At 42.9% G+C, this 16,849-nt stretch overlaps 1 protein-coding gene across 3 annotated transcripts in view; it reads left to right on the top strand.

Annotated features, from left to right (window-relative positions):
• Window positions 1-16,849, top strand: part of ELOVL2 (ELOVL fatty acid elongase 2) — a 72,773-nt gene that overhangs the window by 36,847 nt on the left and 19,077 nt on the right. For all 3 annotated transcript variants that reach the window (XM_053249491.1, XM_053249492.1, XM_053249493.1), the window contains one exon: window positions 8,459-8,646. In XM_053249491.1, coding sequence (XP_053105466.1) covers window positions 8,459-8,646 — 188 coding nt within the window. The remainder of the gene's footprint in view (window positions 1-8,458; window positions 8,647-16,849) is intronic.

Genomic DNA, 16,849 nt, shown 5'->3' with positions numbered 1-16,849 from the left:
CTGGGTACTCATTTTACCGACCTCGGAAGGATGGAAGGCTGAGTCAACCTTGAGCCCCTGGTCAGGATCGAACTTGTAACCTTCTGGTTACAGGGCAGCAGTTTTACCACTGCGCCACCAGGGGCTCATATTCCTCAATATCTGTTCTTTGCAACTGAGTAACTAAGATTTCCATGTGTGCCACCCCCAAACAACCTATGCACTTTTGAAGCATTCTTGCATATTCCTCAATATCTGTTCTTTGCAACTGAGTAACTAAGATTTCCATGTGTGCCACCCCCGAACAACCTATGCATTTTTGAAGCATTCTTGCATATTCCTCAATATCTGTTCTTTGCAACTGAGTAACTAAGATTTCCATGTGTGCCACCCCCGAACAACCTATGCACTTTTGAAGCATTCTTGTAACCAGCTAAGTATTTTTAAGTGTTTCTAAAAAGCTAAAAGCCTCAGACAGAACCAGTCTGTAGTAACTGAAAAAAAGCGTTTTCCTCTGTTCTTTTTACAAGCCTCAGAGGGTTGGTTATTAACCCAGCAGGGGGGAAGGGGAATTTCTCTGGTGCAGAAGAACACTCCTCAAATAGAGTTTGGCCAATTAATAATTAACTCCATGTACAGGCAAAATGCACAGGAGGGAAAGGTTTTTCTTTATTTTTGCTTGTTAACAAGAGGAGGAACAGGGGGACGGGGATCTTTGATCACTCCAGTTCCCATTAAGAGTAGCCCTTCCATGTTATTTATTTATTATTTCTCTGTGTAAACCACTTTAGAAACTTTTGTTGAAAAGTGGTATATAAATATGTGTTGTTTAAGAGAGATCAGGTGGCAGCGAGATTAACCTGCCAGAACTTCTGGGTTTACCAGAATCTTTTTCTTAACTTTTGGGTCTTGAAAATTAAAGAAGTTTTAATCCAACCAGTCTGCTTCTCAGAGCACAGGAAAGGGATGACTCAGCACTAGAGCCATCCCTCGTGCTGCAGAGCTGGCTCAGACTGGTCAGTGGGTTAAGCATTAACCGGGCCTGAGTCAGGAAAGGGAAATTTCCACCCACCCACAGTACACTACAGCTTCTTTCCACAGTTTTGTCCATTTGAGCCCTCCAAGCACTGTAGTTTCCAAAATCATTAGGCCATAATTGTAACTCTGACAGATCCTTCCCTGATCTTCGCCCCAGCCACGCTGTCACAGTCCATCTTCAGAAATTCCACTAGCTGCAATGAATGGTTGTTAAATGCTCCCAATTTCTATTATATCCGAGCCACTGACCCAAGCACAAATCTTCCTTCAGTTCAGAAGCTCTGTATTTTGATTGTGAGAGACTCTGACATCTCTTTAATGTGAACGCATTGCATGCAAGAGAGATAGAGGAGAACACTTAATGCAATCTGCATTAGCCCTGTTTTAGGGCTACTGTAGCATGGCAGCTGAACTAGAAAATAAATGCTTTTTTGGGAAAACAATATACTACTGTTACTGACAATTATTTGGATAACTCTCAGCTGAATATGTGACAGCAACACTGCAAATCCATGGGGCTATACTTGCATATTCAAATTAACCACTGTAGTCTGTATTTTTTAAGCACATGGATATAAAAGCTATCAGTAAACTAACCCAATTAAGTTCCCTTCTCCTATTACTTTCATGTGTGGCAATGGTCCACAGATTGCATCATCTCTAGAGTAATCCAATACTCTAATAGGCTGGTCAGAAAGATCACCAGCTCACCAATAAAGCATTTTAAGCCTGAGCTTTTCAGGAACACCCCATGGAAGAAAATTTAAAATGTTTGTGATATGAATGGGAGGAGCCCCCATCTCTTGCCTGCTTTGTGATATGTGAATGTGTTCAGCTTACTTAGTTTTGTAAAAGTGCAGGTGGCCCTTGTTATCTGCAGATTCGCAGATCACTGTTTCGCATATCCACAGTTGGGTCTTAGAGATCCCTTTCTTTATCAGCGGGTAGAAAAATAGACGAAATTTGCCTATCCGCAGGTTTGAGTGGCCAGAAATGACCCAGATGACTTTTGATGTCATTTCCAGCTGCCATTTCAGAGTGGAGAGACATTTTGTGGCTCTTTTAAAAATAAACAAATGAATGAATAAATAAATAAATAAACATTTGTTTTTGTGGTTTGGGGGGCATTGCTGGAGAATAAGGTACAGTGCTTTTCTCCTCTTATTTCTGCCTCCCTTGCTTTTTTGGCGGCGGCGGGGGGGGGAGCTTTTGTTGTTGTTGTTAGAAATCAGATCACTAGATTCTTAACAGGTAAGGTTTCTGTATTTGTGCCTATAGGCAAGAACGGAACCCCGGTGAATGAGGGCCACCTGTATAAGCAGACTGCTACAAAAAATCCTCATTATGGATAATTAAGTTTTCATAATAATGTTTTCTGGGACCTCATGCTTGCATTTTATTTAGAAGACACTTCTTCGTCTGCTTTGCTGCATCAATGCTCCCAGCAACATTTAAGTCTTAAATTTTAAAAGGCAGTGATCAAGTGAAAGCCCAGAAAACAATAGTTGACTACTACTGCTGCTCTTATATGTAATCAATAGAATCATTTCCATCTTCTGTAATTCTTAGCCAGTTGCTTGAATTTTGCTGTGATTTAGGTATTTTATAGTGCTTTCAGATAGTTGAGGTTGGCACTTGTTCTGCTGAAGGTGAACTAATTTCACACCATGTTGTCAAACATTCCCTTCTAGTGATAGTACCCCAGATCTTGTTCAGTCTGTTACTCCCCAAACCTGGTGTGCTCACTGGAGTTTCATAATTTCGATCAGCCCCTCCAAACCACAAATACATTCTTATCAGGCTTCCACCAGCAGTGAGCAGAAACTGGACTAGTTAGTCATGATAAAGCACCATTTCCCTAGTAAATGAACAAAGGAGGCACCTTTTAAAAGTGGTGATTATCTTTATTTAGCAAGGGGAGAGCAACTGTCCCTATCCATCCCCAGCACAGCATCACTCCAGTTTTGTTTCTTTTTAAAATTGTGAGCTATTTGGGGGCAGGGAGCCATTTTATGCATTCATTATATCTATGTACATCGCTTTGGGAACTTTTATTGAAAAGCGTATTCACAAATATTCATTGTATTTGTATTCATACCATTGAAATCAATGATACAAGTTAGTCACAACTAACTTAGGCCCCTTTAATTTCAAAGAGGCTTCATCGTAGCCAGGGGCGTAGCTAGCCCGCCGGCAGCCCATGTGCGGCCGCGGCGGGCGCCCCGATAGACCCGCCCCCTGGCTCCCGAACGGGCATGGTCTGGCTCCCGAATGGAGCCTTGAGGCTCCGTTCGGGAGAAGCAGCTTAACTGCTGAAGGGGCCGTGCGGCCTCTTCGGCAGTTAAACTAAGGCTGGTGCTGCGTTTGCAACACAGTCCAGGAGCGGCTCTTCCCTGCAGGGAAGAGCCGCTTCTGGGCTGCATTGCGAATGCAGCACCAGTCTTAGCTCCTGAAGTGGCCACGCGGCCCCTTCAGGAGCTAGTTAGGCTGGCGCTGCGTTTGCAGCGCCAGCCAGGAGCGACTCTTCCCTGTCTTTGCAGGAGCGACTCTTCCCTGCCTGTGAATGCAGCGCCAGCCTTTGTTTAGCTCCCGAAGGCGCCGCGCGGCCCCCACTCGGGAGCTAAACTACCGCCCCCGCGTCTGACATCAGACGCGGGGGGGCATGTCAGGGCCGCGAATGGCGGCTCCTGATTGGGCACGGCCCGGGTTCTTTGAACCCGTTCATCCAACTATAGCTCAGCCCCTGATCGTAGCTAACTTAGTGTGGATGCCCCTTGCTTCTACATTTTGGGAGACCACAGCAGTGCCTCAACCTCAGAGTCTATCAAGTGTTGGAAATTCTCTGTGGTGAGAGAATCCCTTTTTCTCATTATAGCAGAGTGCACAGAGGCACAACACAGCGGATTAGCTAAGCATGCGTGTGTGCTGAGAGTAAAGTAACTTGGAGCCAATTCATAGTTTCAAATCAATATAAAAGGCATTTATTAAGGAATTCCATTCTAGATAGGAAAGTGAGGATTTAGGATCTCTAATCTATCTATCTAGCTGGATGCAGATGGATTCTGCATCCTCTCTGCACATATGGTGCAGGGAGAGAAGCTTGCCATGTTGCAAGGTAGGCGGGCCAGGTAGGAAGAGAGGAAGGAAGGAAGTCTCTGAGATTAGCAATCTACACATCAAAGGGATAGCATCAGAGCAGTGGAGAAGTGATGACCAATGTCTTGACCCTCTAGCCCTCTGACTTACTAGTCTGTCCTCCACTGTCTGAGGCAAAGAGACAGCGCAAAGTCCTTTAACTTCCAACATCAAGAGGCATGCAAAGAACTGGGGAAAGGATTGATATCTCCAAAGTCAGTTGATACTTCAGTGTTCTAACGAAAATTATGTGCACTCTGTACTAATAACAAATGGCAACAATAACCACAATCAAAATTATGCGTTAAGGCTAATTCACATTCCACACCAGTAAAAGCTCTGCAATCTGCATACATTATACAAGTGTGCATGATATATCTTGCTTTGCATAATTGGTTCTGAATTTTGCCTTCTCCCCCCCCCCCCACCGGCATGATTTATTATGTTTTGCTAGTCATGGGAAGAGGCCAAAAACAAAAAACAAAACAAAAAAACCACCAACCAACCCCAAACAAACTATGTGAGACATTGAAGCTCCACTCCTGACCACTGGAAACCTTATTCAGCAACTCCAGTTATTACCCATCTGTTTTTAAGCATAAGGGCTACAAACTCGCTTAAAGGGGAAAATATATGGACATTTGGATTTCTTTATGTGACCATGTCCCTTGAAGATACTTGGAAATCAGCCCTTAAAACAGAGGAAGATAGTGCCACCTTCTGCTTTCCAAAAACTGATTTTTAAGAAATCTCTTTATTTGTTCTAAATGCAGCTGGAGCTATTGTGCATTGTGGCTAATAAAAGCCATATAGTAAGTACTATAATCCTCAGGAGTCCTCTAAAGGCACTTTAGTAAAATGAATGCTACCTGTGCCAATTTGCTCATTGGAAAGGAAAGCTTGCTTGAAAGAAAGAAGCTGCTACTTCCAGTGAAAGAAAGGTGATATTGAGAAGTTTGTGTTCTTGCTGCCTTTTAGAGTAACTAATATAGCTTAAACAAAGTTACAGATGTGAACTTTATAATTACCTTCCTGGATTGGATCCATCTACAGCAGGCATCCCCAAACTACGACCCTCCAGATGTTGCTGAACTACAACTTCCAGCATACCCAGCGACAAAAAATTGTGTCTAGGGATGCTGGGAGTTGTAGTTCAGCAACATCTGGAGGGCCGCAGTTTGGGGATGCCTGATCTGCAGCATTCTGTTTGTAGCAGTGGCCATCTAGATACATCTGGGAAATACACACAAGTTTATAATGAAGAGAGCAATCCTCCCCTGTTGTTTGTCCTCAGTATTTGGTACACAGAGGTATATTGCCTTTAAACATGGGGGGTTCCATTTAGTTCTCATATGATAGTTTGGGTAGATCTTTTTGTAATGCAAGGCACCAAGCTTTTGTTTTCTCCTCTTACTTATACATAGGGGTTTTAAAAATGTGTAAGAAATTATTTCAGTTTTTCTTTTGAAGTGTGCTATGGGTGCTTTTCACCAAAACAGTTGCTCAGCAGCCTCACTCACAACTGTCCTAAAGGTCTATTCAGCTTTGCAGTTATCAGGACCAGCCATGGCAAAGGAGGAGGGATCCTGGTGGAAACCAAGTGTGTGGGGCTGCTGTTCACTTAGTGGACAGGACAGAGTTGTGTTGATGTCGTGTTGTTCTTCCATACTGGATTCTGTTCCAGTTCAACAAGAGATGGATTATTTCATGTCATCTGTTCCCATCTGCTGCTGTGCAACCGCAGAAGCAAGAGCTAAACGGAAAGTGGAACTGTGGAAGCAACAGCGGCAGACAAGCTCAATATAGATTGTTCTGGATGACAAGTATGGTGGAAGGAGGTGCACGAGGAGGAATAACAAGGCATGATAGCCTGTTATGGTTTCTTGTACCTCCCCTTGAAAGGTCACCTTAATCCAGTATTACTAAGTAGCCTTTCTGTGGGTGGTGTACTGTGTGTGTGTGTGTTTGTGCTGAGGGATGGAATCTTGGTTTTGAAATCTTCCCTTTTCCCTTACCCATGTATGTTTAGCAGCTTTCCCTCCTACCTGTGACCGTCCTCCTCCTTTTGAGACAGCTTGGAGAAAATATTATGAGTGACTTTCCCTCACCACTGAGCTACTGCATCCTGACCCCACATGCTTAGGATTAAGGAGCAGGGCTTCCTTCCAGGACAGGTGGCAGAGCTACCATGCAGATATGAACCCTTGTATCCCCTTTTCAAAAAAATTAAGAAGTGAAGCAGTACTCCTGACTCCCTTGATAGCATTCTGAGAAGAGGACTCAACCCACATTTTAAAATATTTTTTTGAAAACTTCCCTGTCACCATTAAACACTATACCCATATTCTGCACCTATGATTGAATCTACTCATCTTCTCCAGTGTGGTTCAGTATTGTTGTTATGAATCAAAAAATGTTTATTTACAAAGGTATAGGAATCCTAGATGCATCAACTGGATCTTGTCCACCACATTAGGGTACACCATAAGGGCACTGTGTGTTTGCTTAACTAGCTTCTGATCACCTCTGCATACAAGCTGTTGTTTACCTCATTGCTTTTCCTGAAATGAAAACATAGTCTAGATCTACCTGTCTACAGGTTCTTTTCCTGGTTTTCACATTGCCACCACCCCTGATTAACTCATGATTTGTGCAAACAAGAGCATGGTCAGAGGTGTGGTTATTTCAGAATAATGTACATAGACATGTTCTAAGTTGGAAACCTATGCAACCAGTGGAGGCAGGTGGAAAACAATAAGAAAAAGAACTGCAATTCATAGCAAATGTCATAGCAGCACCACAAATATCAGAGACAAAATAACCCTTGCAAGTTGCTGATTAATAAGGAAATGTGCTGATATTAAAAGTCCAGAATACAGAATGTCAGCTTTCCAGGTGCAGTATTTGGGTATCCTTGGTATACTGTGTGAACTCTTAGAAATGAGAATTCTGAAGCATTGCTCTTAGCACCGCAATAACTTCTTTTGGCCACTAGAGGCATGAGGAGTTATGTTAATAGGTCTCTCTTGGTCAGTTAAAGAGTCAGTTTCTCCTCACACTCCTCAACAAGAACAGTGCTGATTAAGGAAGCATCTCTACCACCTTGTGACTATGCATTTTAATTAAACATTGGTAACACAATGCAGTGTCTGAGGGTTTGCAATGAAAGTATTAAATCAAATGTCTGATGCAATATTATACATGCTAAGAATTTCAGGTTTGATATTTTTGAAAAGCAGGTCCTAATATCTGCACATAAAAGCTTGGAATTATGTGTGCAGCGTCTTGAGGAGGCACCAAAGCCAGAATGAGAGGGCCCAGACAGTTTCCTACAATCAGAAGATGATCTTACAGCCTGGTTTCCATACACTACTCTCTTTTCTCTCTACAAGTCTTTTCTAAAATGTCCAGGTTTTTTGGAAATCTGTGATGCAGTAGGTGCAGTGTTAAATGTGGTATCTTCTCCTCTCAGCAATAACACAATCACTTCTGCCCAGGTTTTCCTCCTATCTTGCTTACACACAATCACTGCTGCTCAGGTTTTCCTCTTACCTTGTTTCAACACAACTGAAAATTGGGAGCACACATAGCTCCCAAACCCAGGTAGAACATAGTTTTTGATTGTTTGAATGACATCAGTATGTCAGAAGGAACTGGATAGCCAACAGTTGAAGAATGGTATTTTAAGACAGAGTGACATATTTATGACTAAATGAGACTCCTGCATGTCTTTCCCACATCCATGCTCTAATTCAGCTCTCCTGAAAAAGATAGCTTTTTGTACTCTGCAGCAACCAGAAAATGTCTAGATTTTCCCAGCATCTATATAACCAGTGAAGGCAAATAGTAGTCAATGGCACTGCAAATGAAAAAGACACTTGTTTAGGAGGAGGACTGTTTTGGTTCTGGATGGCATATTACTATAATAGAGAATGAACAATACAATGCTAAAGATGGCCTTTCTAATAATGAGTGGTAGCTTTAAAAATGCTTACACTTCCTTCAATATAATATATTCACTATATGCTACACTATATTGCTTCAGTTGACTTTTAGTTATGTGCAAATGTGTTTCAATTGATTAATTTGTTAAATAATTAGATTACTCAGATAATTAGTAATTGAGAAGTTCTTTAATGGGTTGGCAGATCTCATATGGAAAGGTAGAAGATCATTATGAGAGATGGTGCAGGTTTTACTGGAGTTGATGGTGACCCATTAGGTGATGAACAAGAAATACTGTATTGTAATGAACAATAAATATTGAAAGGCTCTAATTCCTTGGGGTTTGGTTTTGTTTCTTCAGATCCCAGAGTCAGAGGATGGTTCATGCTGGATTCTTACCTACCCACTTTGTCCCTCACTGTTGCATATCTGCTCTTTATATGGCTGGGGACCACATTTATGAAGAACAGGCCTGCTTTGTCACTCAGGGGTCTCCTTATTGTATATAACCTTGGAGTCACAATCCTTTCATTTTACATGCTTATAGAGGTGAGTTTTCAGTTGCAGTACAGTTTATTATCTATTCAGAATATTTATATACATTTTTTCAACCAACAAAAAGTGCATAAAACAGTCAATACAGCAAAACAATTAGAGGAAAGTTCCCAAAGGGGCTTGCAATCCAAAAGGAAACACAAGAGACACCAGTTAACAACCACTAGATGAATGCTGTGCTTGAATGCAGACAGTTGCTCTTGCCTTGCTGAATAAGAAGTGTGGCACTTTAAAAAGTGCCTCTTTGCCCAGTCACCTAGGTGTTTACTTTCCCTCACTGGCTGTTTTTCTGCTCCAGATTGTTCTCTAGCTGTATTTCTTCCATGGAGGAGGTCCATACACATCTTTGCGCAAAAAACAAACAAACCAAAAACCTAGCCTCCCTCTCTCCAGCCTTTACACATGATCAGGTGCAGAACTTCCTATTTAACTAAATCAGTTATTTATTTATTTTAAGACAACAATAATTCAGTTCCCATGGTAGGCTGCAATAAATCCTCTTGCCATGTTGCTGGGAGAACTGCTCCTGGCCCTCTGTCCTTGCCAGAATGCCCAGTGACACACACACAGCCTCTCTCATTCTGACCCTACTAATCCGGTTGCATCCCCATCAATAGATATATATATCTTGTGGCAAATGTCTCAAATGCAACAGCTCTTGACAATCTCAAGGGGAAATTCTCCATGTAGTTGTTGCATGCCCAGTATATATATATATAGATCAATGAATGTAAACAATTACCTAATGGACCTTAGCAACATTTACTAATGTAACTCCATAATTTTGGACATTTCTCACATCTGCATGTGGAACTGATGGCCACCACATTTTAGATAGTAATTCTTCAGCTATATTCAAGTTTTTGAGGTCTCAGGGGCACAAGAACTCAACTGCAGTCTTTAAGTACTGCCTGCATTATATCTCAGCAATCTATCTAAAACCATGGATTAAACTGTGGCTCTTTGAAGATCATCTAAAAATAGGCAACCTACATAGAAGGCAGGGCTGCAGTGAAGCACGAATTCTGCTGACTTCTCTTAACTTCTTGAACAAAGTAGAAATTCAGTACCTCATCTTTCTCTTCTTTGGCTTGTAGGCTTGCTCTGCTGCTGACTACAAGTCTCTCCTAACTTAGTTGAAAAGAAGCAAAGCTTTCTCCCCAGCTCTGAAGCAAACCTCAGAACCGAGGGATCAGGGTTTATTCTTTACAAAATTAAAATAAATGCTCTGCTTATTCCTTAACCAAAAGTCTGAAGCAAACCTCAGAACCGATGAAATTACAGAGCAGAGGAGATGTTTTATTCCATCTAGTAATCCTTTGTGCTGTGTTGTTGAGAGGTTTGTCCCAGTGGGGTTCTTGTAGAGAGTGTAGGGGGCGGAGTCAGAAAGGAAAAGAGAGGGAAAGGAGGAGGAAAAAATGGAGTTTTTGCTGAATAAATCTTTAGTTAAATCTACTTACGTTTTCTTTGTTTGTATGAGGGAAGCAGCTATAAAAGAGGAGGCGATGCCAAGAAAAATCTCCCTACCCTTGCCCCCAGACACAACTCTAGTAATGCTGCTCTGCCTGAGTAATGGCCGGATCCAGTGTGGATAGGCATCAGCAGACATTTCCACTAGGGATGTGCAGAACCTGTTCAAACCCCGGCTCAAACTGGACCGCCCCACCAAAAAAAGGGGGCCGGTCCGAGTTCGAACCAAACCGGGCCCGGTTCAGATTGAACTGGTTTGGCCCAGTTCGACCAGTTTGAGTGTACTGCTTGTAAAGGGGAACACAGTAAAGATTCCACATTTACAAGCAAAGGGGGATTCCCTACCTAAAAGGTGGTTCAGGGCTGGGCAAGAGGGCATCATACCCGCTGTGGTTGTGGTGGTGCCTCCCTGATGGCAGCGGCCCATCTTGGCCCTGCCTGTGCTCCCTCCCTCCACACTGCGGGCCAGCAGGCCACCCAGTTCTGGCCTTCACACATGTGCAGAGGCCATTTGTGTGACCTCCATGTATGCGCAGAGGCCAGTACTGGACCAGCCACCACCACCACCGGGGTGCCACCACCGCTGCCACTGGGTAAGGTGTCCTCTTGCCTGTCCCTCTGAGTCCCTTTTCAGGTAGGGAACCAGTGTTCCCTGTAACAGGGATTCCCAGATGCTGTTGACTACAACACCCAGCATCCCCAGCTACAATGCCTTTTGGCTGAGGATTATGGGAATTGTAGTCAACATCATCTGGAAAACCCTGTCACAGGGAATGCTGTAGGGACCCCCCCACACACACTTTTAAAGCAGAATCCTTTCAGGATTCCCTTTTACAAGCAAAGCACTTGAACCGGGTGGAACCGGTTCAAAAGCATGAATGGAATCACAGTTTGTTCTAACGAACAGCTTCATGGACCAGGTGATTCAGTTTGAATTCAGTTTGAATTCGAAGTGAACCATAGCTGCTGGTTTCATGCACACTCCTAATTTCCACCAAGTTCCATGGGGCATGATACAGATGCACATCATCAGCATCTGAATGGCAAATGACCAGCCCGGGTGCAAGGGGTTAACACTGCATCCAGCCACAGAGAAGAAGAGCAAGGTAGCCAGGACTGGGCTAGAGGAGTGAGAATGAGTCTCACCTGAGGCCCGTTTACTGCCCTCCCTGCAAGCACGATCCACCTATACCAACCAGCACTAGCACTGATTGACATCTGCCTCTGCTGCATGTACAGTTTTCTTCTTGGTGTGGGTTCCTATGTGTGTACTTGGTACATGGACTATGTGCACTTGTCATGATGGGTCTTAGAGGACTACTTAAGTTCATACTGCCTTGCTGTGGCTATTTTTGGCCTGTTGCTGTTTCAGCTGCCTTTTCCAGGCCCTTCTTTTAAGCCAGGAAGTACATGCATTAAAAGTATATAACCCCACTTCAGTTTTACAATTATGTTGCCCAATATTATACTGCCATTACTAGTTCAATATTCTTTAATGTGAAGAATGGTTGGAAAAGAAGCTTATTCCAGATTGCCATATATAAAACCTATATTAATGCTAACTTACTGTATGATTCAAAAAGAGACTCTTCTGGGTTTAGAGTAGCCAATGCAGAAAATGAGGAGGACTGACTATGCTGGAGAGGGAATCTGGAAGTGGATTATCATTCTTTTCTCCAGCAGGATTCATGTGCCTTTAACAGTTACAGATACAAATTCACCTGGGCGTTTTTCTCCCTGGGCTTTTACCTCACATCTCCTCTGTAATGGAGGGTGTGCATTCACATATCGGCCCTAAGTCCCTGCAAGCTACCAGGGAGCACTTTACACATGATTCAGGTTTTTCATTGCACCTTAGAGTATAGCCTGGTTTATATCTGGGGTAAAAAAAAAAATCCACTTTTTGTGTTGGGTTTTTTTGGGGGGGCAACTTTGAACTTGCAGTAATGCCTACTGAGCGAAAAACGCCCAGGTGAAGTATATCTCTGTGCCAGGAAAAGCTTCGCCTGCTGAATTCTTGCCAGTCATGCAGCTGTTAAAGGCAAAGGAGCCCCACCAGAAAAAAACAGTAGACAATTGAGAATCTGTGGAGTGGGAAACCTTTTCATAGAGAGCAGCTGAAACCCTAATACTCTCTCCCTGCCTTAATCTCAAGTAATTGCCTCAAGCTGCTTTACCATGTCACAGTTCACAGAAATACAAAATACCTCACATGGGGGTCATGAAAAGTGTTTTGTTGTTGAGCTACTCTACTAGGACAATAAAAACAACCAATCTTTCTGAGAAAATAACACTCATAGAACACTACCAGTACTAATATCCTGCAGTTCACTTCTCTCATCTAGTATTATAGGATAATAATAATTTATTATTAGTATTATTTATTCGATTTCTATACCCCCCTTCCAAAATGGCTCAGGGTGGTTTACACAGAGAAATAATAAATCAATAGGATGGATCCCAGTCCCCAAAGGGCTCACAATCTAAAAAGAAACATGAGATAGACACCAGCAACAGTCACTGGAGGTACTGTGCTGCGGGTGGATAGGGCCAGTTACTCTCCCCCTGCTAAATAAAGAGAATCACCATGGTAAAAGGTGCCTCTTTGCCAAGTTAGCAGGGGTATAATGAACAAGAAAGGTGTGAGCTATAACCTCATAATGGAAGATCAGAGCTGCATTAATTAAACAGCAATAATTACTTTGATGTTGTTCTTACGTTATAGAAAGAGCAGCAATACTGGATGGCATAAGTTGACTTCAGAATTGACTTCTCAAATTACTAGTGCACGCTCTCACGCTCTTGCTCTCTTTCTCACACATATTCAAACAGCAAGAGTTAGATGCCTCTAACAAAGCTGTCATTATGAGTTGTGTCTGATTATACTCAAATCTTAGAATGGAGAGCATTTACTCGTATTACAATGGACGCTTGTTAATAAGGCCATCTGAGTGAATGTATTCCCACTACCCACTAAAATGAAATATCAGGATATTTTGCTGTTAAGCAGAATTACATAGTATTCAGTTACCCAGGAGACTGTACCACATGTACCCAACTAACATGACTTATGCTGCAACATTGCATGCATGCTGTCAGCTACAGTGGCAAACATAAGAGGAGATGTTGCCCTAATGTGGCATAGCATAGTCTTTATTTCGGTCTTTGACCAGCATAACGCCCTAATGTCGCTGGGATATTACGATAGCTTCTCACAGGTAGCTCAGTGGTGGCTGGTGCATGTGCCCCCAGGAGGGCGGCAGGATGCACTTTCAGCTGTAAACTAGTAGATGCTTATATCTCCTCCCACCACACCTGAAAACATTTGAGAGCAGCGGTGCGGCACCCAGCACCTGCTGCAGAGAAGGATCAGCTCCACCACCCATCTGGCCTCTGAACATGCATGGAGGCCGTTTGCTGGCCATGCAAGTGGCCTCCATCAGCTGAGTGGTGGTGCACTGCTGCTCTGAACAGCTTTCAGGTGTGGCGGGAGGGGAGATAAGCACCTACTAATTTACAGTTAAAGGTGCCTCCCACCACTCCTGGCAATGTATCCACTGGCTGCTGCTGAGGCAGATATGACAGCACAGATATTTAGGACTGGACTTTTAGTTTGCAGCTCCAAATATATTTGTTGATGAGTTCAAAATTGAGTCCAATTGCTATCATTCATGTGCAGCTGGGTCTTGTTAGCAATGGGCCATAGGTATTTCAGGCATTTGGGTGTGAGTTGAAAATAAAAGTCCTGGTAGTATCAGGACCAGCACTGAGTCAAAGTCTCACCAGAGGACCTTGCTGGAAATTCGCAAGTAGATCCCTGCAGCACTGGCAAGCAAACTACAGAGAAAAGGGTGTAGAATCCAAGGGAAAGAGTCGTGGTATGCAAGGACAAGGCAGTGGAGTGAAATCAGGAATAACAATAGTTTCATGAAATAGATATTACGTACAGAGAGGCAAGTGCAGCCTACTTTTCAGTGCTCTTTCTGTTGGCTGTTTTGTTAGCCCCACCTCTACTCCAGGACTGGAATACAAGTAACTAAAGTCCCATTCAAAAGCTGGCCTGGATCAAGGAATGGATTAACCAAAAACACCACAAAGGGTCAAGGTCAGAGCTGAGGACTCTATCCCGAGAGGCTTGAGCAGAGATACAAAGAAACAATGGGAAGAAGAGTAGGCAAGTAGACGAGAAAAAAGGCAAGCACAGAATGAAACAACAGAGCAGTACAGACAAATACAAGTCTCCGACCTGGAAGTATTTATAGACAGGCCAAGTCAGGGAAGCACAAAAAGGACCTGTGCTAAAATCTGGGCAGGAGAGTACATTGCAGAATGAAGGAGCGTATTTTTGCTTCATTCTGCATCCTGAAAGAGTTTACCTCTGCTTCAAGTCCGACTGACTTCTAACAGCTCCATAGCTTTACAGGCCACAGATCGTCTTGACGCTAATAGTTCCATAGTGCTGCAGGTCTCAGATCAGCTGCTAAGTACTCTGCATTGTACATTGCAAGTGCATCTGCAGAAATATCAGGAACTTTTAACTGACTCACTACCGCATGACTTTTCCCTCTTGTTGCAAAAGCTATGCCTGAACCACTTATCTGATTAACATCTTGTAACGTGAATAATCCCAATGAAAGTTATGGATGGATAATTTAGAAGTGAAGAATTGTTTGTCCATTCCCCCCTCTCAGGAAATATTCTGAAATGCTTTACCACCACAGAAGGCAAATCTTAGCATGGAAGTGTATGATGGGATATAACAAACAGGAAAATAAGCTCTTTGGCTTATTAAACCTTTAAGATTTCAGCTTCATCGAGACTTTGAATAGGGCCTGCCAGCTGTATTTTCTAGACATACCCCCCTCCCATCTCCTTGCCTGCCTTCATGACCTCTGCACCACTCCGCAAGCAAGACAAATGATATGCAGACTACTCTAGTGAATGAGAAATCTGTGCTCCTTCAGTTTCCTACAAGTGTATTTGTCAATATGCAACCGTCAAGTTGCTCTTGCCATCTGCCTCTCCCACATTCATCTGACAGCAATACTCTCCGGATTATTTTGACTGCAGGCATTTGACATTTCATATTTAGAGCGAGAGTGTCAGATAATGACCCACTCCATCAACTGATCCTTAGATCAGTACAGTGGCATTACAATTCCTAAAAGTTGACACAATCTTGCCTGCCCCATCTTTGTCCCTGTGCAGCTTCCATTCAAATGGATGGCACTGCCAAAGCTGCAGTGCTTGCTGCTTTTTTCACCTGCCCTTCACTATTCATCTAAGTTGGAACATCATCCAAGGGAAAACTACCAAGTTATATTAAGCACATAATTGGTTCTTTCATTTTTGTTCTTTCTCCCCCTAAATAGCAGCCATGGAGGGAGGAGAAGATATGACCCTTTCCCCTGCCATGGTCCAAATGACAGCAATTGGCTGGGTGTGGGGGGTGGGTGGGTTGTGGTGGTGGATCTAGATTAGAAGGCAGCAGGGAGGAAGAATAAATCATCTCTTCCCTCCATGGGCCAAGCCAGATCCTTCTGTGGCTGCTGTTTAGGGGAAAATAATCTCACTCAAGAGCCAATGGTGTATTTACTGTAGTCATTTGGTCCTCAGACTTTTTTCTAAAGGAAAAGAGTCCATTTCACTTCTAAATCCTGAAAGAGAAGCTGTAGGACTTTCCCAAATAATAAAAACAACAACAACTGAATATTTGTGGCTTTTAAAAAGCAAATATGTCTCCAAAATGGCAGGATGTTAAGGGAGAAAAAAATGCTGGAGGTCACCTCTTTGTTTTATTAAAAGACCCTGAAATATTTTAGAACTCTTTCTGCCACCCCACCCTCCAAATCTTTCTCCCCTCCCTAAAACTTAAGCTCAGCACACCACTGAATAAGGAAATTTGCCCTGTGAGTCCAAGGAAAGGACAAGTAAAGGGCTGTGCAGGCAAATAGCCAGAGTAAGGAATTACTAATGGGCAAGATCAGTTACAGCTCTGGCAGCAGAATAAGTACCGTGCTCAGTTATACTTGTCATGCCATTACCTACTGAAGTTCATAAATTGCACTTCCAGAACAGCAGCTAAAAAGCTGATGAAAGATGGAAATGATTGTAAGCACAATTGACAGCACCAAGAACCTGGCTATGCCCCCAGCTTCCAAGAGTTTTACAGTGCCTCAGCAAGCGTTTGCTTGAAGAAAGGGAGGTTTTTGTTTTTTTTTAAAGTGGGATGGCCACTAACCACTTCTTCATGCATCTGTTGTACAAACTTGATAAATGGATGGTATAGTGAAGGGGCTTCCTTGGTTTTCTTAGAGATTTATTGATATATGGTGGTGGGGGGGAAGTGGTCACTGCAGTATGGTAAGTCCAGGATTTAGGGCATTATAGATCAAGGCCAGCATTCTGAATGTTATTTTGAGACTTCTATGCTAAGTCTCAACAGTAGTGTGCAATAATGTGATATTGGGTGGAAGACAGGCTATTGTATGTTTTCTTTCCCCAGACAGTTAAAGGTAATGTGAGAGAGCAGTGCTCATGGTGTACATTAATTTCCACCCCCCCTGCCACCCCTCTATACTATCTGTTCACACGTGGTGGGTTTTTTTTACAAACACATCATTTTTACAAACTCCTGTAATCTCTGTATGAACAGAGATTACAGTGTTATATATTAGTATGGCATAGAAAATGAGCGTGTATGGTACAAACAACAAGACAGTGTTGC

This window comes from Hemicordylus capensis, chromosome 4, assembly GCF_027244095.1.
Source record: "Hemicordylus capensis ecotype Gifberg chromosome 4, rHemCap1.1.pri, whole genome shotgun sequence".
Lineage (NCBI taxonomy): Eukaryota > Metazoa > Chordata > Lepidosauria > Squamata > Cordylidae > Hemicordylus > Hemicordylus capensis.
This window is presented reverse-complemented; position numbering and strand designations above follow the sequence as displayed.